At 41.1% G+C, this 23,793-nt stretch overlaps 1 protein-coding gene and 1 long non-coding RNA gene across 2 annotated transcripts in view; one reads left to right on the forward strand and one right to left on the reverse strand.

The window, feature by feature from the left end:
- The window catches only part of LOC136265851 (uncharacterized), a 232,676-nt gene that overhangs the window by 148,027 nt on the left and 60,856 nt on the right, over nt 1-23,793 (reverse strand). The window contains exons 24-28 of the mRNA XM_066060787.1: nt 23,316-23,359; nt 22,144-22,266; nt 21,739-22,023; nt 8,395-8,659; nt 6,735-6,778 (exon numbers count right to left, since the gene is read on the reverse strand). Of these exons, the coding sequence (XP_065916859.1) occupies nt 6,735-6,778; nt 8,395-8,659; nt 21,739-22,023; nt 22,144-22,266; nt 23,316-23,359 (761 nt within the window). The remainder of the gene's footprint in view (nt 1-6,734; nt 6,779-8,394; nt 8,660-21,738; nt 22,024-22,143; nt 22,267-23,315; nt 23,360-23,793) is intronic.
- Nucleotides 14,806-15,571, forward strand: LOC136265807 (uncharacterized). The gene is made up of 2 exons (XR_010705744.1): nt 14,806-15,037; nt 15,096-15,571. It is a non-coding gene; the product is annotated as an uncharacterized lncRNA (long non-coding RNA).

A 23,793-nucleotide genomic window follows, 5' to 3' on the forward strand; every position in this document is an offset into this window, starting at 1 on the left:
TGTAGGGAGTTCAGCAGCAAGTAGTTAATATTTTAGATAGTTCAGCTACAAGCAAGTCACCTTGCAGAGAGTTCAGCTACAAAGAAACCATCCTGTGGAGAGTTCAGATACAAACAAATCACCCTGTAGAGAGTTCAGCTACAAATAAATCACCCTGCAGTGAGTTCGCTACAAAGAAACCATCATGTAGAGAGTTCAGCTGCAAACATATCACCCTGTAGAGAGTTCAGCTACGAAAAGATCACCCTGTAGAGACTTCAGCTAGATGAAGTCACCTTGTAGAGAGTTCAGCTACAAAAAAAAACAACCATGTAGAGAGTTCAGCTGCAAACAAATCACCCTGTAGAGAATTCAGCTATAAACAAATCACCCTGTACAGATTTCAGCCAGAAGAAGTTACCATGTAGAGAGTTCAGCTACAAACAAATCACTCTGTAGAGAGATCAGCTAGAAGAGATCACCCTGTACAGAGTTCAGCTACAAAGAAATCAACATGTAGAGAGTTCATCTACAAAGATACCAGCATGTAGAGAGTTTAGCTGCAAACAAATCACTCTGTAGAGAGATCAGCTAGAAGTTACCTTGTAGAGAGTTCAGCTACAAAGACACCGTCATGCAGAGAGTTCAGCTGGCCACAGCTGCAAACAAATTATCCTGTAGAGAGTTCAGCTAGAAGAATTCACCTTGTAGAGAGTTCAGCTACAAAGAAACCATCATGTAGAGAGTTCAACTACAAAAAGATCACCCTGTAGAGAGTTCAGCTAGAAGAATTCAACTTGTAGAGAGTTCAGTTATAAAGAAACCATCATGTAGAGAGTTCAGCTGCAAACAAATCACTCTGTAGAGAGTTCAGCTAGAAGAAGTCACCTTGTAGAGTTCAGCTACAAAGAAACCACCCTGTAGAGAGTTCAGCCTCAAACAAATCATCCTGTAGAGAATTCAGCTACAAACAAATCACCCTTTAGAGGGATCAGCTAGAAGAAATTCCTTGTAGAGAGTTCAGCTACAAAGAAACCATCATGTAGAGAGTTCAGTTACAAAGATACCACCATGTAGAGAGTTCAGCTGCAAACAAATCACCCTGTAGAGAGATCAGCTAGAAGAAGTTGCCTTGTAGATAGTTCAGCTATACAAACAAATCACCCTATAGAGAGATCAGCTACAGTAGAAGAAGTTACCTTGTAGATAGTTTAGCTACAAACAATTCACCCTGTAGAAAGATCAGCTAGAAGAAGTCCAACTTTTCAAACACACTTTAAGTAGCTAAAGTCTTTGAGCAGGCTGTAGGACCAGGAGTCCTACAGACCTTCAGCACTTGTACTGTAAATCATTAATAAATTAACTAGTGTCCATTTGGTTCTACTTGGGGTACTTAGAGATAATGGGTTACTCTCTAGTATTCCTATAGATATAATTACATGAAAAATAACAAGGAGAAAACATCCTGACCACCTGGTAGACTCCTGTAAGTGTTCAAGCGTAAATCGGATGGCTGCAGGTTCGAGGCTACCTAGGTCCAGTCATGGATTTTTTTCTCCTTTCTCCAACTTTTCAAACACACCTTAAGTAGCTAAAGTCTTTGAGCAGGCTGTAGGACCAGGTGTCCTACAGACCTTCACTACTTGTGTTGTAAAGCATTAATTAAATAAATAAAAGTCACCTTGTAGAGTGTTCAGTTACAAAGAAACCACCATGTAGAGAGTTCTGTAATAAATACATGTATTATATATTATATATAATTTGTACATTTACTGATAAAATCAGAAATATTTAAAGTATTTAACATCTGCTTCATCTTTCGTAAAGAAAAAAAGATAGGTTATACAAATACAAAAAGAAGTGAAATCTAATCCAACACAGCCAAGCTGTAAAAAAAAACAGAGCGGCCCTCAGAAAAGCTATGGTGAAAAAAGATGTGAAATCCAAGGTGGTGGCCAAGAAATGGCTATGATGGTAGGTTAATGGTAAAAATTTGAATAACAACAATTCAGGTGAATTGCCAAGCGGCACTATTATAGAGTTATGTAGGTATCAATTAGTTTGTCAATCAGACAGTCAGTCAGTAGAAATTATCTAATCCAAAACAGCCAAGCTGTAAAAAAAGGAGTGAGGCCCTCAGAAAGGCTATGGTGAAAAAATGCGAAATCCAAGGTGGCGGCCAAGAAATGGCTGTGATGGTAGGTTAATGGTAAAAATTTGAATAACAACAATTCAGGTGAATTGCCAAACAGCACCAAATTCACCTGAATTGTTGTTACTGAAATAGCTGTGATGGTAGGTAATGGTAAAAATTTGAATAACAACAATTCAGGTGAATTTCCAAGCAGCACCAAATTCACCTGAATTGTCGTTATTGAAATTTTTACCATTAACCTACCATCACAGCCATTTCTTGGCCGCCACCTTGGATTTCGCATTTTTTCACCATTGCCTTTCTGAGGGCCGCACTCTTTTTTTTTACAGCTTGGCTGTTTTGGATTAAATAATTTCTACTGACTGACTATCTGATTGACAAACTAACTGATACCTTCATAACTCTATAATAGTTAATGCTACTGGTTTAATTATTTCATTGTTAGACTTAACTTCAGCTTGACAGGTACCTATTGAAGTAACGCAGTGTATATGCCTTACTCATTTGTGTTCCATTTCTTTTTTCTGATAGCGCAAGATGCAATTCATGGTAGTGTGTAATGCCTTTACAGTGTTGACAATGAAGTTTATAATTAGAATTCTCTGTATTTTCTGTAGTGATTTGACCATGGATTAATTGTAGAGGCACATCTTGTAATGTTCGTTATTGGTAACACTGTGTAACGGGCAGAAAACAAAGTGTAATGGCCATAGTCAAAATAATGTAAAGTAAATACAGTACAGTAAATTGTTAAATTTAATGGATTAACTAAAAGGAGTAGTCAACAGAAGATAATTTAACTGTACCTGTAGAATCAAATTTGAGAGTAAAAATACATGCATAAATCATTGTAAGCATAGTCAGACAATATAGATGTAAGCATGTAATAGTTGAAACACACTCATGAGTTTTGTATCTAATTTGTAAACATGACACCTGAGGGCCACAGGCCCGAGGGTGGAGTTATTTACAAATCAGATGCAAATAAAATGGTTTTGTTACAACTGATTTGTGGTATGAGGCATGCGCAGATCAAAGGTGCCCAGTTGTAACACGGAAGGAACAAGAATGCAAGGCTAATATTGGCTATCTCTGAGTGCTGTGTACAAGGGACAGTTTCATTCACTAATTACAGTCTTGATAGTTAGTTAATTCATTGTTAGCTAGTTTATTTGTTGGTAGTACATTTGTTATGCATGAGTGTGAGGTGCCATCATCAATCACTCCAGCCATTGTACTGCTTCCCCATCATTTAGATGGGTGTAGCTGAAGTGTCTGATATTCATTGTTGAGTGGTGCAGTGCTATAATCTCCTTGGTTAGCTTAATTTATTGGTGAACAGGCATGTGGTACACAGATACTGACTCAGCCAAGCAGTTGTACTGCTTCCCATTCATTCAGACCAGTGCAGTGCTGTGGGCTAATTCATTCCTACCTCCTTGATGTATTAGTCTTGTATTGTGACTTCCTGTGTTGGTCTGGTGTTTGGTTTTGTTTGAAGTCTTTGAACTATTTAGTGGCCAGACTGTATGGCCAAAAGGAGGTACTTAGCCATGTTACAATTATTTGTAAACCAGTTTACAACGGGTAGGTAAAAACAGTGGATCCGGGGACCAAGGACCCGAGGACCAAGGACTCGGGGACCAAGGACCCGGGCACCAATGGAAATCCAACTCTTCTTGGAATTTTTACACTTCACAGTATTCTATACTTGTACTAGGTACCTCTGCAAATAGTCTTGCATGGCCAATCCCCCTCGCGGCATCTCGCACGATGTTTACATCAATTAGAAATTATAAGCGCCTCTGAAAATGTGTCTGAAGCTGACTGCATTAATTACAGGTCACTCGCTATTTTCTGTATTTTATTGCACAATGTTTCTAAACTGTAATAGCTGGGTGACATAATAGACTAGACTAGCATGCTCATTGTGCAGCAGGCGAACAATTACCAGCTAAGCCAAGCTAAGCAAGTTCCAGCAGCTCTTCATACGTCATGGTGCATTTGTACAATGTTCCTAAACTACTCTAGTAGCTAGGCGAAATAATAGACTAGTATGCTTATTGTGCAGCAGGCAGTGGTCTATAAATGCAGTCAGCTTCAGTCACTTTTTAGAGGTGCTATTAATTGATGTAAACATCGTGTGAGACGCCACGAGGGGATAAACAGTTAATTGGCCATGTACGACTACTTGCAGAGGTACCCAGTACAAGTGTAGAATATCGTAAAGTGTATAAAATTCCAAGCATAGTTGGGTTTCCGTGGGTCCCCGGGTCCCCTGGTCCTGGGTCCTTGGTCCCCGGGTCCACTGTTTTTACCTACCCGTTTACAACTGATTAAAAATTTAATAATAACAATTCAGGTGAATTTAATAATAACAATAACAGAACTTAACAAACGTTTACAAATTTAATAATAACAAATTTAATAATAACAAATTTAATAATAACAAATTTAATAATAACAAATTTAATAACAAACGTTTACAAATTTAATAATAACAATTCAGGTGAATTTGGTGCCGCTTGGTCGTGGCACAAAATTCACCTAAATTGTCATTATTAAAATTTTTACCATTAACCTACCATCACAGCCATTTCTTGGCCTCCACCATGGATTTCACATCTTTTTTCATCGTAGCCTTTTTGAGGGCCACACTCTTTTTTTACAGCTTGGCTGTTTTGCATTAGATTTCACTTCCTTTTGTATTTGTATACCCCAAAGCCGGCCTATGGCCAGCTTTGGGACTTTTTTAATCTATCTTTGTTTTCTTTGCCACAGAAGAAGAAAAGATGAAGCAGATATTAAATATTTCTGATTTTATTAGTAAATGTATAAATTATATACATACATATATATATATATATATATATAATACATATATATATTACAGAACTCGACATAGTGGTTTCTTTATAACTGAACACTCTACAAGGTGAGTCCTTCTAGCTGATCTCTCTGCAGGATGAATTATTTGTAGCTGAACTATCTACAAGGTAACTTCTTCTAGCTGATCTCTCTACAGGGTGATTTGCTTGCAGCTTAACTCTCTACAAAGTAACTTCTTCTAGCTGATGTCTCTACAGGGTCACTTGTTTGTAGTTAAACTCTCTACGTAATGGTTTCTTTATAGCTGAACTCTCTACGAGTTCTATCTGATGTCACTACAGGGCCACTAGTTAGTAGCTGAACTCTCTCAGGTGATTTGTTTGTAGCTGATTCAGAACTCTCTACATGATGTTTTCTTGTAACTGAACTCTCAAAAAGGTAACTTCTTCTAACTGATCCCTCTACAGGGCGATTTGCTTGTAGCTGAACTCTCTACATGATGGTTTCTTTGTAGCTGAATTCTCTACAAGGTAACTTCTTCTAGCTGATCTCTCTACAGGGTGAATTGTTTGTAGCTGAACTCTCTACAGGGCAATTTGTTTGTAGTTGATCTCTATACAGGCTACTAGTTTCTAGCTGATTTCTTGAATTCTTTTCATAGTGACTGCTCTATTAGAGTATCACGATCTCGCACTTGCTACACTACGTTGGATTTCGCGTTATAACTCCATGGCTTTAAGTCTGATTCTTCTACACCATTGAAGAGCCTTTCTAAAATGATTACTCCATCTGTACAGCGCATTTCAAAGCATTATCCCAAGTGGTTTTTCTGGTAGGCATGACAAGTAGTCGTTTTTTCATTAGCTAATCTCGATTGCATAATTGTTACACACTGTTGGTTTTTTCGTTGTATCTTCCTGGTTTTTAGCTCGATTTCTTTTAAACCACAAAAGGTTTGAGGTTCAATAATTAACCTATTCACCCACCGATTTTCAACTTCTTCCCATAAGCGGTTTACCCTGTAGGCGTGACAACATATCGGTGTTATTTTTCGCTAATAAATGCTAATAACTCTTTGCTTGTTTATCGTATTCCAGCCAACGTTGGTACAGAGATGCGACGTTATACCCCCCTTCTGTGTGCCAAATTTCAAGGCAATCGGATTTTGCATTCACATTTTATAGCGGTTTCTGTAAGTGTGTGAAAAGAGGACGAAGAATAAGAAAGAAGAAAAAAAAAACCAAAGAAACAAAACCAATTTTTGAAGTTGCATATCTCGGGAATGCTTGAAGCGATTTCGCTCAAATTTGGAATGTGGTGTACTGAAGTTGGAGGGCGTATTCACAGCAAAAATCGTCTTGTTTCATCAAGGTAGCACAGAGCTACGGAGGTGAGAAAATTGCATTTTCTTTCTTCTTGTCAATATAGCTACTCACGGATGTTGCGCTCCGATTTCATGGGCCGCACGACACACTACCGTGTATCTTGATATAATAATCGACTCGCAATTTGGGATCTTTATTTCTTTACTTGCAACAATAACTGTGGAAATGTGCTTATCCAGTACATAGACTCTTTTATAACTGCGACTCTGGTGTTTATAAGAAGTACAGCCTAGCTTTTAGCACCCCAAATATCTAAATGGACACAGGTATGTATTATAGTTTGGGATGAAGTACCCAATGCTTATTTGAGCCTGGCTTTAACACAAATATATAATTATTATGTGGTACACTGTAGAGCAAAGCTGCTTATATACATACATACATACCTCAGATAAACATGTCCTTTTCTCTGGTACACACCCATCGACAGCTAAAAAATCATGATATGTATTATATTACAACAATAGACACATATTTTTGGATACTTAATATATACATACAGCATTTACATACTGCACACATATTGTTATATCTTTAATGCATATTTAATTCCAGAGGTTTGTTAAACTTTCCTTAAAGCAGCCTGTAGGTGTACTCACATTTACAATTGTTTTTGATATTAATACAGTAACATTATTGGTAATTTTAACCTTTTTGTTTTTTTCATTACTAATTACACCTAAATTCAAACACTACACAAAATCACACATCTGGATAAAATAGTAGTAGGAAAATTTTGCTCTAAATGTACAGTAAGCAGCAATACTATAGATTTACATATGCATGTACATACATACTCTAAAATCCATTGACACAACCATGAATATGCTATACACATTAGATACATAATAAGTGTAAGAAAAATAAGCATTTTAAGAACTACACTGTATTAGGAATCATAGAGATTAGTGTAGTAAAACAAGGGAGGTCACCTACACCTGAAGATATGCTTGTGGACAATAAATCCCTACTTCAGCCAATACCCACAATTGAACTAGGAATTCAATGTCCACTAATATATCTTCAGGTATAAGCAACCCCCTTGTTTCACTACTTTTTATTTCTATGATCCCTAATCAGACTTAAAATTCCTTATACCCAGTACAGGTTTGGTTATTTTAATATTTGTAACATTGTTGTGACTAGTAAACTTATGCATACCGCATTTGAATGGAAAGAATGGTACCAGACTTACTGTTTTCATCTGAATGTGTGTACCAACTATCAATAATAATACCAAAATAGCAAAGCGGCCATTATGCTTAAATTTCAGCCTGTTAAAAGCATTACAAATGAGGAATCCTAGGAGGAGTAGTCCAGTCATGATGGAAAACTTGTACGATTCCTGACAAAATAGAGAAGCCATCTTGTGGTTCTACCAAAAATTTACACCTTACGCTGTCAGCAAAGATATATGGCACACAAAGGAGGACACAGGTAAGTTAAAAAACAAACATTGTATTTACTGTGGTATTCAAAAAGGCACTTGTTTTGCTGAAGTGAACAGTGAAAGATCAAGCCTGTAGCTTTAGCCATTATTAGGTTACACTTGTCTAAAGCCATCAGTCAGTCAGTCAGCCAGCCAGCCAGTCGGTCATTCAGTCAGTCAGTAAGTCAGTCAGTCAGTCAGTCAGTCAGTCAGTCAGTCAGTCAGTCAGTCAGTCAGTCAGTCAGTCAGTCAGTCAGTCAGTCAGTCAGTCAGTCAGTCAGTCAGTCAGTCAGTCAGTCAGTCAGTCATTCATTCATTCATTCAGCCAGTTAGTCAGTCAGTCAGTCATATAGTCAGTCAGCCAGTAGAAAATTCCACTATAAATATTTTTTTATAACTTTGCAGCACCTTTTTGGAAGCATTTCAGATCCCTTTTGGGCTTGGCTATACCTAACCAATACTGCCAAGGTGCCATGAAGGTATTATGAGGCTGGTTTTAGGGTGGTATGTTTGACAAGAAAAGCCTACTATAGATCTCTAATATACAACCTATCATTCTGTATGATATCTCTGGTTTATTTTCTTGTTGAGGTAATGTGATTATACAGTATACATACTTCTTAAACCAAACATCCAGATTCCAGGGATGCCTACATTACTTGTCTGTGTAATGTTAATAATGCTGGGAGTTTGTGATCCAGGAATGGTCACAAAATTAAAAATTTCACCACCATTAATTCCTGCTAGAGCTTCAGTTCCACCAAATCCTCTATTTCCACCAGAGTTATCACCAGTAGTCCATTGTATTCTCCCATCAGCATATAGGAATATTACAAATGACTCAACTCCATTAGTGGCCAGTACACACTGGAATGTGTTGGTCTAAAGAAGTGTTTAATGATGTTTACTCAATATACATCAAGTACAGTACTAGTATAATAATACGCAGTAGGGATATGCCACCTTTAAAAGATACACATTGAGATATGTACACTGTTTGCATATGTGTTGTACTACAGTAATTCTTGGTATTGATATTAATTTGAGTACTGTATAAAGTAGATATTTTAATTTAAATTGTACGATCTTTAATCCTATACTTTTCTTGGAATAAGAACCAGAACTACAGCTACTACCCTATAAAATTATATACCATTGTAAGAAAATTTAATAGTGATTAAAGGGATCACATTTTGCATATACCATTTGGACATTTTGCTGTGTAGAATTCACAAATCAGTAATAAAAACACAGATGATATAGTCTGTGGAGAAGTGAGAAAATTGAATGTTGTCTTACAAATCATCCAGACCAACTATTGATTGGGGCAGTAAATTCCATAATAATTATCATTGGTAAAAAAGAGTTAAGGTAAAATTCAGTCCTGATGGAAGAAATAGTGAAGTGTTGGGAATCTCCATAAGTAGTGGAGGTGTTAACATAGTGGAGTTGTTAACGTTACTGAGGTACTGATGAAGCCTTATAAAACAGTATGAGAAAATCTTCCTTTATTCAAGTGATGACTACAGGTAGGTGACCAATATTTTTCATTCAGTGAATCTTTTCGGTGTACATGTTTGTTTTTCATGTACATATTGTAAGTCTTTTATCTGCTAACTCTTATGTTCAAAGTTTTCGGCACTGGCATAGATTGCCTTAAAACATAGGGGCTCATGGAACACATTTTAGTGAATAAGGCAGGCTAATAGCAGATACGTTCATCTGTTTGTTGTCTTGTGTGCTGTATTAGAGTAGGTGACATTCTATCACAAAATAGTTATTTGTACCTTGTGTTTATACATCTTTGCTACACACTTAATATTTGCATCTATGTCTTAAGCATATAGGTGTGAGGTGAAAATTTATAGGCATAGCCACAAGGAGGGGGGCTACAGGGGCTAGAGACGCTCCATTCTTGGGATTAGCCTCTTCAGATCAAAATACTCTAATAGAATAGTTAGTTACTCTAATAGAGCCGTCACATACACATTCAATCATATTTCAAATAAAATTCTGAATCTTAGAAGGCTAAAATAGGGGCATGCTTCCAGATAAAACACGCTTTGCATGCTGAGTGTGCATTCAAGCTGTGAAAACTTTTATCATCCTCCTTAGTTCCCTAAAAAAATTTTAGCTGCTATGCCCCTGACTGGCATGCAAAAGTGCAAACATCATAGTACAATCATTTGTTCAGTCATCACATACTGAAGTAATTGATGAAGACGTGCAACCCGTATAGGTACTACTGTGCAATTTGTACAATTGCACACATATTACTGGCACCATGTAGCAGGGGCGGAGGAAGTAGATGATATGAGGGGGGGCTGTGCTGACCCAGACTTATAGAAATGATCTACATTGTCTCTGATTTGGTAAGGTAAGACCAAAAAAAAAGGGTCACATCCAGCTGACAATAGCTGTCCACCTCACCAGCTCACTACACACTGCTCTAATACTGTGACTGCTCTATTAGAGTATCTCGATCTTCATCGCTGTTTTCAGCCCCACTCCAAGAAGGATAATTTCAGCGTGGTATCATTCTGAAGGTAGACTTCAGCCCCTAGACCCCCCCCCCTTTCTACCGCCTATGCCATGCACTATAGTTTGCACCTGTGAGTGATGTGAGCAATAGGCAATTTTCATAATAAGGTATATTGAGTATAATAACCATTGCCCCTGTCAAATTAAATTTTACATTATTTGTAGGTGTCAAGGTCTAAAGTAATTTCTCCAATTTTTAAAAGGATAACATAATATAGTTCTGACATGAGATATGACATTTTGAAGTTTGTAGTTTTTTGTTGTAAGTGAGGAGGCAATAGTTGCCCCTTCTGGGCAATTACACTATTGATAATGTATGTAAAAACAACAAGTCATATTTCAATTTAACATTATAGTGTTGTAGGTGTGAATGTCAAAAATAATCTCTGCAAGTTTAAAATGGATAGTGTATATAAGTCATAAGTCAGGGCGGCGGAGAAGGGGACTGTAGTTCCTGTCAAAAACATTATGTAGGGGCTTAGCCACCCTTATGGAGCTTATTATCACGATTATTGCAAATATCACGGTATTGAAATGTATTATCGCAAGTATACACTCAAAACGGTTTACACATTAATATATTTGCATTGTTTCCTAGCTACCACAACTGCAAGGAATTTGGAAAACTGAAACCAGCCTAACTTATAGAGATGCCATGGAGTGCAAATAAATTTTGAAAGGACAATAACCATGGGAGGAAATTTTCAATATCGCCCAACCTTAACCCCCCTAAAATTATCTATAGCTGTCATTGAGAGCCTACTCAATAGCATCAATAATTCAAGATGCTCTTATAGAGCAGTCAAGATCAAGATACTCTAATAGAGCAGTTGTTACAGTATTCTTCAGAGGAGAAGTGTAGCAAACTATGTATGTAGTTATAAATTAAGATGCAACGTTTTTACAATTGCTCAGAAGGGGAAACTATTGCCCTTTTGCATAGATAAAGTACAGAGAACCGACAAACTTCAAATTGTCACATCTCATGACCTATATGCATGCCATCCCTTTATAATTGGACAAGTTACTTCAGACTAACATAGGCTAACTGCATAATACACACAATAGGGCAAGCAAGGTACAGTGGGTGCCATTGCTGCATTCTACATTATCATACAGTACGGTAGTACTGTATATTAGGGATCATGAAGAAATGGGTTTTCCTAGCCAAAAAATTCACCCAAAAACCAGTTTCAAAAATCCATCCTGGCATTTTGGCAGTATTGGTTAGGTATAACTAAGCCCAAAATGCCTTCAGTATGATCCTAAAGGCTTGCAATAAATAGTTATGAAATTTAAAAAAAAGATATTCAATGGAATTTTCTACTGACTAACTAACTGCCTGCCTGCCTGCCTGCCTGCCTGCCTGCCTGCCTGCCTGCCTGCCTGCCTGCCTGCCTGCCTGCCTGCCTGCCTGCCTGCCTGCCTGCCTGCCTGCCTGCCTGCCTGCCTGCCTGCCTGCCTGCCTGCCTGCCTGCCTGCCTGCCTGCCTGCCTGCCTGCCTGCCTGCCTGCCTGCCTGCCTGCCTGCCTGCCTGCCTGCCTGCCTGCCTGCCTGCCTGCCTGCCTGCCTGCCTGCCTGCCTGCCTGCCTGCCTGCCTGCCTGCCTGCCTGCCTGCCTGCCTGCCTGCCTGCCTGCCTGCCTGCCTGCCTGCCTGCCTGCCTGCCTGCCTGCCTGCCTGCCTGCCTGCCTGCCTGCCTGCCTGCCTGCCTGCCTGCCTGCCTGCCTGCCTGCCTGCCTGCCTGCCTGCCTGCCTGCCTGCCTGCCTGCCTGCCTGCCTGCCTGCCTGCCTGCCTGCCTGCCTGCCTGCCTGCCTGCCTGCCTGCCTGCCTGCCTGCCTGCCTGCCTGCCTGCCTGCCTGCCTGCCTGCCTGCCTGCCTGCCTGCCTGCCTGCCTGCCTGCCTGCCTGCCTGCCTGCCTGCCTGCCTGCCTGCCTGCCTGCCTGCCTGCCTGCCTGCCTGCCTGCCTGCCTGCCTGCCTGCCTGCCTGCCTGCCTGCCTGCCTGCCTGCCTGCCTGCCTGCCTGCCTGCCTGCCTGCCTGCCTGCCTGCCTGCCTGCCTGCCTGCCTGCCTGCCTGCCTGCCTGCCTGCCTGCCTGCCTGCCTGCCTGCCTGCCTGCCTGCCTGCCTGCCTGCCTGCCTGCCTGCCTGCCTGCCTGCCTGCCTGCCTGCCTGCCTGCCTGCCTGCCTGCCTGCCTGCCTGCCTGCCTGCCTGCCTGCCTGCCTGCCTGCCTGCCTGCCTGCCTGCCTGCCTGCCTGCCTGCCTGCCTGCCTGCCTGCCTGCCTGCCTGCCTGCCTGCCTGCCTGCCTGCCTGCCTGCCTGCCTGCCTGCCTGCCTGCCTGCCTGCCTGCCTGCCTGCCTGCCTGCCTGCCTGCCTGCCTGCCTGCCTGCCTGCCTGCCTGCCTGCCTGCCTGCCTGCCTGCCTGCCTGCCTGCCTGCCTGCCTGCCTGCCTGCCTGCCTGCCTGCCTGCCTGCCTGCCTGCCTGCCTGCCTGCCTGCCTGCCTGCCTGCCTGCCTGCCTGCCTGCCTGCCTGCCTGCCTGCCTGCCTGCCTGCCTGCCTGCCTGCCTGCCTGCCTGCCTGCCTGCCTGCCTGCCTGCCTGCCTGCCTGCCTGCCTGCCTGCCTGCCTGCCTGCCTGCCTGCCTGCCTGCCTGCCTGCCTGCCTGCCTGCCTGCCTGCCTGCCTGCCTGCCTGCCTGCCTGCCTGCCTGCCTGCCTGCCTGCCTGCCTGCCTGCCTGCCTGCCTGCCTGCCTGCCTGCCTGCCTGCCTGCCTGCCTGCCTGCCTGCCTGCCTGCCTGCCTGCCTGCCTGCCTGCCTGCCTGCCTGCCTGCCTGCCTGCCTGCCTGCCTGCCTGCCTGCCTGCCTGCCTGCCTGCCTGCCTGCCTGCCTGCCTGCCTGCCTGCCTGCCTGCCTGCCTGCCTGCCTGCCTGCCTGCCTGCCTGCCTGCCTGCCTGCCTGCCTGCCTGCCTGCCTGCCTGCCTGCCTGCCTGCCTGCCTGCCTGCCTGCCTGCCTGCCTGCCTGCCTGCCTGCCTGCCTGCCTGCCTGCCTGCCTGCCTGCCTGCCTGCCTGCCTGCTGCCTGCCTGCCTGCCTGCCTGCCTGCCTGCCTGCCTGCCTGCCTGCCTGCCTGCCTGCCTGCCTGCCTGCCTGCCTGCCTGCCTGCCTGCCTGCCTGCCTGCCTGCCTGCCTGCCTGCCTGCCTGCCTGCCTGCCTGCCTGCCTGCCTGCCTGCCTGCCTGCCTGCCTGCCTGCCTGCCTGCCTGCCTGCCTGCCTGCCTGCCTGCCTGCCTGCCTGCCTGCCTGCCTGCCTGCCTGCCTGCCTGCCTGCCTGCCTGCCTGCCTGCCTGCCTGATGCCTTCAGGCAAGCGTAACTCGATAACGGCTAAGGCTATGGGCTTAATTTTTTCGCTGTTCGATGTCGCTTTGTCCCGAGACATGCCTTTTGGCATACCGCAGTACGTACAATGCATGCATCATAGACTTAACTTTGTCCTCCTTTGTGTCCCATTTCTTTTTGCTGACAGCCTAAAGTGTCGATTTGCGGTAGCGTGATGCATGGCTTCCCTACTGTACGTTTGTAAACAGGAATCATCCATATTTTCTGTGGTGAACAGACTGATTGCAGAGATGATTCTAACACTTTTCTTTGCTTGTAATGCTGTGTAACAGGCTGAACATAGCTGAAAGCGAAGAGTAATGGCTGCTGCACTTTCGAGGTAGTAATTGATAGTTGGGGGAGTGCGAATCGTCATATTTTCGAGGTGACTGGATTGTTGCAGAGACACTTCTTCTGCTGTTTTTCATCTGTAGCGCTGTGGATTGGGCCGAACACAGCTGAAAGCGAAGCATAATGGCCACTGCACTTTCGAAGCAGTTTTGATAGCTGAGGCGTGTGCTCAGACAAAAACATTAATTAAGGTTCCATCTTTTCTTTTGATGCGGTATGCATGGGTTCACCAGTCATAATAATGTTACAAAAAATGTAAGGAAAAATTCAAAATTTTAAGTTCGATTAGGGATCATAGAAAAAAAGTAAGGAAACAAGGGAGATCGCCTACAGCTGCAGATACACTAGTGAACATTTAATCCCTAATTCAGTCTTGGTCTTGGGGTATAGACTGGATTAGGGATTAAATGTTCACTAGTGTATCTGCAGGTGTAGGCGATCTCCCTTGTTTCCTTACTTTTTTTTTTCTATGATCCCTAACCGAACTTAAAATTTCGAATTTTTCCTTTAACTTGTGTGTACTAGATATCAGTAAGTTAAATGTACATAGAAACTGAAATGGCGTTACGTGTACATATGTCCTGCATGTACAACTAATTAAAACTAGTACCACATAGTTTACACCATGCATTCCACACACATAACAGGGGCGGATCTAGGGAGGGGGGCTTTGGGGGCTGAAGCCCCCCCCCCCCCTTCATATTTAGGCTTTACTAATAATTATAATACGAAATGCGGTTAGAATTACGTCATTAATAATAAATGAATAAATAATGTTTGAGAAAACTACGAGGCCTAGAGACATGAACTAAGCGGGGATAGATTCGCCTGTGAATGAAGGCACAACCGTATAATAAGTACGCCTGTTCGTGCTGATGACTTTACCGTACGTGTAATTCTATATAACGCCCGGCACCACGCCCTTGTTTAATTACAGATTGCTCGAACGAGAAGATTAGTAAACGTCCGCGGAGAGGCCAGGCGCCACTTTACTGGTAAGCAACAACATTACAAGTATGTTTAAATATTTGTAACTGTGTATTTTGTGTGTAGGATATGCGCTCCAGGCGTCATGCAGTGAATGACCAGCTGATGACCAGTTGGGATACCAGCTGATGCGCTCATAAACAACCAGCTGGAACAGCAAGGTAATGAGTAATGTAATACTTGTACCGGTAGTTGTATTATAGGTCTACATCTTCATCCTTCATCTGGCTTGCTAGCGGCTGGAATTATTTTCATTATACCGGCATCTTCATCTGGCTTGCTGGCGGCTGGAATTATTTTCTACTCGGCTTAACTACTAGTCTACTGTGAGTCTGTAATAGCCTGCCTACCTCAATCACCGAGATGAACTCATTAAATAGCTTTAAGCTAGCTTATTTAAGTCATATTTGTTAATTGTGTGTATATATGTACCTATATTGTTTTTGTATGCTTGTTCAGGGCACAGCTGAAAAACAGCTTTTGCTGATGCTGTCTCCCTGTCTAAATAACATTAAAAAAAAAAAAAAAAAAAAAAAAAAGAAGCCGATGCAGTGCTGTATATACAACAATGTGTAACTATCTCCTGTATGTTGCGCATGGCTGTATGCATAATATTATAGACTGTGATCACTGTGCCAATGCCACACCGCTGATAGCTATACAGGTACATCACCAGTGGCCTCTAGTTACAACAGAGTCTGTTGTGCCATATTGGCTTGATTGGGATCAATTGCTAATTGTGCCTTCACCATATCCCTTATTCTGCATAGCCTCACTTCACTGCTGAGTCATCTTCAGAGACACGTCACACCTACAATATATAGTTACTTTCAATGTAGCTAACTTAACTTGGTTTTTTGTGTAGGTTGTGTTTTAGTATTGTGGTTTTCTGATGCCAGTTTATTATTATTATTATTAGCACTTTACAGTGACCAGCACTGAAGGTCTGACAGCAACATGTGCTGCAGCCTTAGGATTACCTAACCTAATTTCAGGGACTTAGACCTAAATGAGTTAAACTCCCTTGCCTGTGTACGTATGCATATGTATCATTTCCACAGGTACACGCACACTGCTCTGAGTGTTTCCTGTGGCACTGTTTATACTTTCCCAATGAGTAGGTTGCAACGTTGGTATATGTACTTAGTTGTATGCGACGCGGTCCTAGTTATACAACCAAGTACTAAGAATAATACGAAACGCGGTTAAAATTATGACATTAATAATGAATGAAATAAATAAATAATAAATAAATAATGTTTGAGAAAACTACAAGGCCTAAGGCTTCCAACTCACCGGGAATAGAATCCATGTTGTATGAAAAGATAATCGTATAATGGGTGAATGTTTCCGTGGAGGTGATAGAAACGTATGACAATTCTATTTAATGCCGATCAAAACAGCACGTGATATACCCACTACTAATCGAGCAGATTCAAATGGCTATTTAGACGAGCGAACTACTGTTCAATTGTGCTTGAAAGTGTTGCCAGCTGGCACACTAAGTCTCAAGTCGCCATGCCAGCTGCCAGTGGATGCGCTCCGTGTATCTATGGCTGCAGGACACCTGATGAATAGGTTTGACATGCCAGCTGCACAACGACAGGTAAGTTTGTTTGTATTGTAATGTACATATGTCTTGTATTTTACTATATTTTTTCTGGCTTGCTAGGCTCTGGTTGGTTTGGTTGTCTGTTTGTACTAATGTTTTGTAAGAGCGTGGTATGTTTTAAATGTTTTCTTGTATTATTGTACATTTTGCCTTTACCTAGCTTACTAGGCTCTGGCGGGCTTGGCTGTTTTCCTTTATCTGGTTCACCTGGCTTGTATACTCCTACAGTATTGTGCATCTCCTGTAGGTTTTGTATGCATATACTGTGTACACATCACTGTGCCATTACCACACCAGTGATGTACTAGCACTTTAGCTACTGGTGGCCTTTAGTTACGATGCCACTATTGTGTTGTATCTGTCACTACTGTGACATATTGAGTTGATTTGGGGATCGTGCCTTCACCCCCTAATAGCCTCATCAGGGGGCTGTCACGTTGGTGTATGTACTTGGTTGTATGTGACGCGGTCCTAGATAATAATAATAATAATAATAATACTTGATCAATATGCTGAGTATTATAATGAAATTTTGTCTTAGCATAATTAATGATCACTAATAATACAATACTCACAAAACCACCTTATAAACATCTTTCCAAGGTATTATCAGTGGATTTATGCTAAAGTTTATGCAACAAGGACCCGGATCAGCATTGGAGGTGTACAAGATTGAGATACTCTAATAGAGCAGTCAGCTAACTACTCTAATAGAACATTCACTGGAAACATGTAGTTGGTTCTGTTATGGAATTTTTCCAAATCTGCCTGCACCTATACATACAATGAAGTGCATTGGTCTGTTTAAAGGGCTTCATTCATCTACTTGTGTAGTTAATATGTATGGCAATACTTAATTCAGGAACACAATTTCCATTGAAAATGCTCTCAGATTCAATCTTGTATTGTTTAAATTTCAAAATTTTCCACTTTCAACATACTTATTCTAACATGCACCTATTCAGTGTTGTGCAATTGTGAGAGGGGTGCATCATGTACTTGGTTGTCTGTACCTACCCAAACTTTTCCATTAGCAAAATGTTTCAGAGAGCCATACTTATAATCTAAAGGCAGTATATAAAATATCTACAGGTATGAATTTTATGTGGAAATGTCTCCAAATTGCAGTATTTTAGCATCTATTTTTCAAAATTTTCCTGGGGGGGCATGCCCCTGGACCCCCTAGTTCCAGCATGCTTTGCATGCTGGGAAGTGTGCTTTGCACACCTCTACCCAAGAGATTAGTACCTTGAGTTAGCTCCCCCCCTTTTATAAATCCTGGATCCGCCCCTGCATAAGTATAGTACATGAATGGCACTTATGTCAATGCTTTGTTTCCATTGTATAGTTACACAATGAGCACAAGTGCTCTGTGCAGAGTACAAGTGCACGTTGTATAACTGTCGTATGTACCTCTCACCTAATAGGTAGAAAGATCCAACGCTACAGCTATATTTCTTTTATAATGTAGAAAGCCAATATCAATTGTGGCGCTCTAAAACTAATGACATTATGTATCAAGCATTGCCTTGACCACACAATCACCACAATCGATTGTTATGGTGAGTATCAATTAGAACAATATTATTTTAAAAAGCGATTTGTTAAGGTGGAAGGTTTGATCACACTACTAAGGTATGTAACTATGTTTATATATATATATATGTAAATAGAGTATTACCTGCCGTGTTTGCCTCTTTGCTGCTTTTAGATCACATGTATAACATAGCAGTGACGTTCTCTGTATGGCCCCACAACGAATTTTGCATGTTAGGCTATATAAGAATTCGAGTAAACAGTGTAGTGTCTTGCCACCTATTAGGTGAGGTGTCGTAGTGGCCTGAGTCGCTGGGACTTGTGTAATGTAGCACAAAACCGCAGCCAGTGCACTATAAATATATTGCACTGCGGTCTGTGTACTCGCTGCAGTTGGTGCAGCAGTGCTACATACAAATTAGGCCGTTGCTATTCGTACGGTCACGTACGAATAGCCCACGTGCTATTAGCATAGATTCTCGAGAGGGGATGGAAAACTATCACGTGATTTATTAAAATTTGTTGTGACAATCAGCCTTACGCGATTCTTTATCACAAACTAGTACCACGAAATGGTTTACAGTACTCTCTGGCAATGCTTACTCGTGTATCTAGGCGTTCCATCAACTATCCACTGCCTGGTTGAGTTTTATTCCCGTGCACACTCCTCACCTACAGCTGCCCACGAACTTGTGGCACACCTTACAAGCGACAGGAGTGGAATTGGATGATTCTTGACAGATCTAACCTTTCACTGATAAATGCCATACACCCCAAAACGTATTAAAACATCGATGATAAAGCCCTCTGGTCGTTATGAGTGAAAGCGGCAAAACGTGTTCAACTTCAAAACGATTTGTGCCCTTTAAAGTGCGAATTTGTGGCACGGCTTACTCCTCGATAACAATGATTAGATGGCTCTGCTTCGAGATACGAAGTCGCTCTGTGCTATTATACACCCCGCAGTAAACAACTTTTCTCTAAAAAAAGGTGTAAATGGAACTGTAGGTGAGGAGTGCACGCGTAAAAATTAGTTTTCTATCCCCCCCTCTATAATCTATGCTATTAGTATGGTCACGTATGAATAGCTCACGTGCTATTTGTACGGTCGCGTACAAATAGCTATGAAATTACCTTGTGCTATTCGTACGGTCACGTAACAGCGGACTAAGGTATAACTACCCTACCACTTGCAAAATGATATTCGTTGGCAACGGTCAGCTGTCTCCTCAGTGACAGAGATTGACATACAGTGCGTATTTAGGGGTGGCCTATACCCTACCAAAGAGTTTTGGTATGTGAGATCGAGATATTTTAATATAGTATAATCAATCACTCGAATAAAGCAGTCACATTTAGTAGAGAAGCAGTATCAAATTATATATGCAGTGCAGTGTGTTGTTATATTTGGTGGAAGACTGCCATTGTCAGCAGGGTGTGACTTCATTTTGCTCCAACCCATAGCTCAATCAAGCTCAGCTGACTTATTGAATTTCCATGCATGGTACAGTGACATTGACTGCATGTTCACTTGTAATATGTATGCATTGTAGCCTCAGTAAGAGCATGCATAATACAATAATAATCACAAAATCAATATTCAGATAATTGTACTCAAACCAATACAGGAATATCAGTTAACTGTTAGCTAGCTAGAGCTAACATACAAAAAAATACAAGCATGTTTATATATTATAGCTGTCATATAGCTAGAATAAGATGACCATGGATTACCTTGTGGTCATAATGGCATGATGCTAGATCTCTGCCAAAACAATGACCATTACAGGAATATACACTCTAGTAATCAATTTGCATTTGCACTTTTGATGGACCTGAAGAATTTATGCTGATCAAGAATTAGCAAAGGTAACGATTTATTTCAAACATCAGTTGTGGGACATATACAACTTCAGAATCTGACATGGGATTGATTGCTACCCAGTGGTCGTAGTCAGTGTACAACACTTGACAGTATGCATGCAGCTCCTATAAAGCAATTCCATAGCACAGCATTCTGTAAAACTTGAAATACAGTCTCGAGGAGTTCTTAGATTGTGTCCTGAGATTGGTCACGTAAGAGCTGATGAGCAGCATTAATCTTGTCATACTAGTGTAGCTGGGAGTGAGACACTTAACTCTTGTCATACTAGTCGGTTGTGTGTAGCTGAGAACGAGACACTCATATCTTGTCCTATATACGTAGCTGGGAGTGAGACACCTATAATGTGATCAATCCGCTAAGTACATTGCAGCAGTAGTTGTACTGTTGCTTATCTTGTAGTCAGGGTGACAATGAGGTTTGTTCATCTTGAAGTGGTGTACAATGGGTGGCTGCTAATCTAGACTGAATGCATGGCTGTCAACTGTACAATCACACTAATTTGGTCACAATGCTTATGCACCTATCAATGTAATACCCGACTACCACTAATACGGGCTGAGGGTGGGGGAAGGTCGGGGAATTGATCGCTAAATTTCCCCGACATAGTGGGAATTTGTCTTCACTAAAGAAATTCACTCATACAGCAAAGGTGTGTACTTTCAGTTTGGAAGGAGTGTCTCGGGTGCTAGTTATTACTTTAATACTAGAATCCACTCGAACTAACTCATCACTAGACTAACCAGCGTCACACGACCACACAAATCCCCTCCTAGCCCCAGTATTCCCGGGGGTTGTAGAGACTTGGTTGGGGTTTGCATCGCTAGTACTTCCCCAGCAGGTGGGGAATTGTAATTTTCAGTGATGCAAATCCCCACCTTCCCTCACCTCAGCCCGTATTAGTGGTAGTCGGGGATTACATTGATAGGTGCATTACTCGTTCTGCTACTAGACTATATAATCCCTTTCTGAATACTTCTTTGGTGCACGTGTTTCCGACGCTGATTCAAATAATCCCTCCTCGCCGGAAAATCATCAGCCAGTGTCTGCCATACAGGTTTGCACAAATCCGGTTGAGAAATGCTTCGGCTTGCTGAAACGTCGATATTGCATCACAAAGATACTCTACGATACTTTAAAATCCACCAAAGCATTTGACAATCAACTCTAGTCAAAAAATGTACCAGCGTAGAGCAGACGTTCACACCACCAAACATACGTGCCAAAAGCCACGTGTAGTTTCCGGAATGCAAAAATCGTTGAACTGGCTCGTTTATTATGAATCACGTGACTGCCGTACAAATAGCCCAAGAACTATTCGTACGTGACTGCCGTACGAATAGCCACTCCATATTATAGCACTCGCAGTGCCTTTGAACTGCCCATGCTGAATGGTACATTACATTACATTAATGAATTTTAGTTAATATGAAGACAATTCTGCATATAGGTCAGGTAACAGTACTATTTAAACATATTAATTTGAAGTTATGGGATTCAGACATCCGTAAAAGCCTTCATTACAAAACTGGGTATAAACTTTAAAATCATCTTTTGGGAATTATACTTATACTTCCTTTACCTATGGCATTGTATATCTCTTATCTTAAAAGCCCATAGAATATATTAGACACTCTGAAGAGATTTCTTGAGCTGTAATGAATATTTTTACATCTTACTTTGTCAAAATTTTGATTGTAGTAGCCAACTTTGTACCATGTAGCAATCAGTAAGTTCTTTATTGTCTCATTTTGCGACCTAGGAAAAGCTGCTCTTATTTCACTGTTTGCTCTAGCAAGAAGGTTAGGATCAGTGGTCTGACGATAGAACACTTGTCCAGTTCCTCTGGTGTCAACATCAGCCCAGTATGGTGCAATGATCCTATTAGTCCCATTCAGTGGTAATGACAGAGGAGTACGAACATTATAACGACTGCCTAAACTGATAACTCCATTATCGTTGACCTGTGTAAAAATGTCATGGTTGCTACTGTACATGTGTCATGAAAGAAAATGTATGCACAAAATGTACAATATAACACATGTACCTATAGATATGCTTTTCTGTACAAAGTTAGTACTCACATAAACTATCCTTTCATCAAAGGAAGAAATGACTTCTGCTAATGTAATAGCTGGGGAACTTTCTTCACCAATGTATGGTCTTGGCAATGCAGAATCATTGTGTACTAATCCAAATGGATAAAACTGGTGAAAGAAATGTAGATTTACTAAACAATGAAACAATATTATTGATAGTTACTGTAACTACAGTGAATTTCAGAATGTGATATCATGTGGTTACATGCAAAGTAAGCAGTCATTATTCTGGGAGGCTTGTGTAGCAATAAAGTGGTGATGGTTAGTAAGAATTCTCCTTCTCCAACTAGTACACAAAATACTATAGTTCTATACTGCTCCAGTTACATAAAGAAAGGTAAAACACTCTTTCTTAATTGCTTATTACATACTTCACACATGTTAATACAGCAACCTTCAAATACAACCATGGTGCTTTAAACTTTGGAATTTAATTTGGCAATCAAGACTACAGTTAGTTATGACACTACTCAAATACTACTGTAGGATAAAACATGATAATATACTAACAAAATGCAGTACTATCAGGGTGATCTGTACAGTTCGTACAAGGCTTACCAAGATGTAGTCTGTTTTGCACTGAAAGAAATATTATAGTCACTTAACTAGTCTGTGACATGTTGACGCATTTTAGTACCAGTAAATTTGGTATCCCATAGCAACAAGTGCACGCATCTTGCTACTCTACACCCTCTCACTTAAATTAGAACTACTCTGTCATTTTTACTTCAATAGACATGAAATTTCACACAAGCTACTTTAGTAATTTTGCCAAAAAAGAGCATTTTGCCATTTTGAAATAGCAAGTTCAGATGATGAATAACGTGGAAGTAAAGAAAAGGATTTCTGGGAGTGTCAACCCAAAAGATAAATATGTGATGATTGAGAAGCTAATGGTTTGTGCTGTTTAGCATAATGTATTATAAAAGTATCAGGCTCTTATGCATAAACCGTAGGTATAAAGGCAAAAAACTAACTCATGTTTTAAAGCAAATTTAGCAGTTTTGATTTGGACTAAACTGTGTATTAGTGTTAGCTTATATCCAGTAAAAAAGTAGAGAACATTTTCTAAAACCATTTGTAAGTTATAGCTTTCATGGGAAGCAATATAACCGAACTGGACAGAGCACCCTTAACTACAGTAATGTTTACTATACCTCTGACAGACAAGTGTGAGTGTCCAGATGGCAATCATCTATCTCTAAAGTATATACAAACAAAAGAAAATCATTTCAGATGTGTGTGCGTGTGCAACCTAATTTGATAATGTATTCTCATGAATAGATTGTGAGATACATGATTGTAAACATTTCACTCAGTATACAGTAGCTAGAAAAGGTCAAAAGGTTACGAGTTTGACATTTTCACTGTGAATACAGCTACTGTAACATAAGTGTTTACTTCACTTTAGTTCATAGCAAGTTAACATCACCATCATTTTAAGCAGCTTTTTCATGACTTCATCTGTGACACAATTGCAAGTACATGACGATGGGTGGTGGTGGGGGAGGTGACTACTATACAGTACTACCCAGTACTACTGTATGATAACAATCAAGACAAAAATCCCAGCTTTAATGATCTAGCTGCATTTATAGCAATCAAGTATGACAACCACACTTCGTTGTTGGTCTA

This window comes from Dysidea avara, chromosome 1 (genome assembly GCF_963678975.1).
Source record: "Dysidea avara chromosome 1, odDysAvar1.4, whole genome shotgun sequence".
Lineage (NCBI taxonomy): Eukaryota > Metazoa > Porifera > Demospongiae > Dictyoceratida > Dysideidae > Dysidea > Dysidea avara.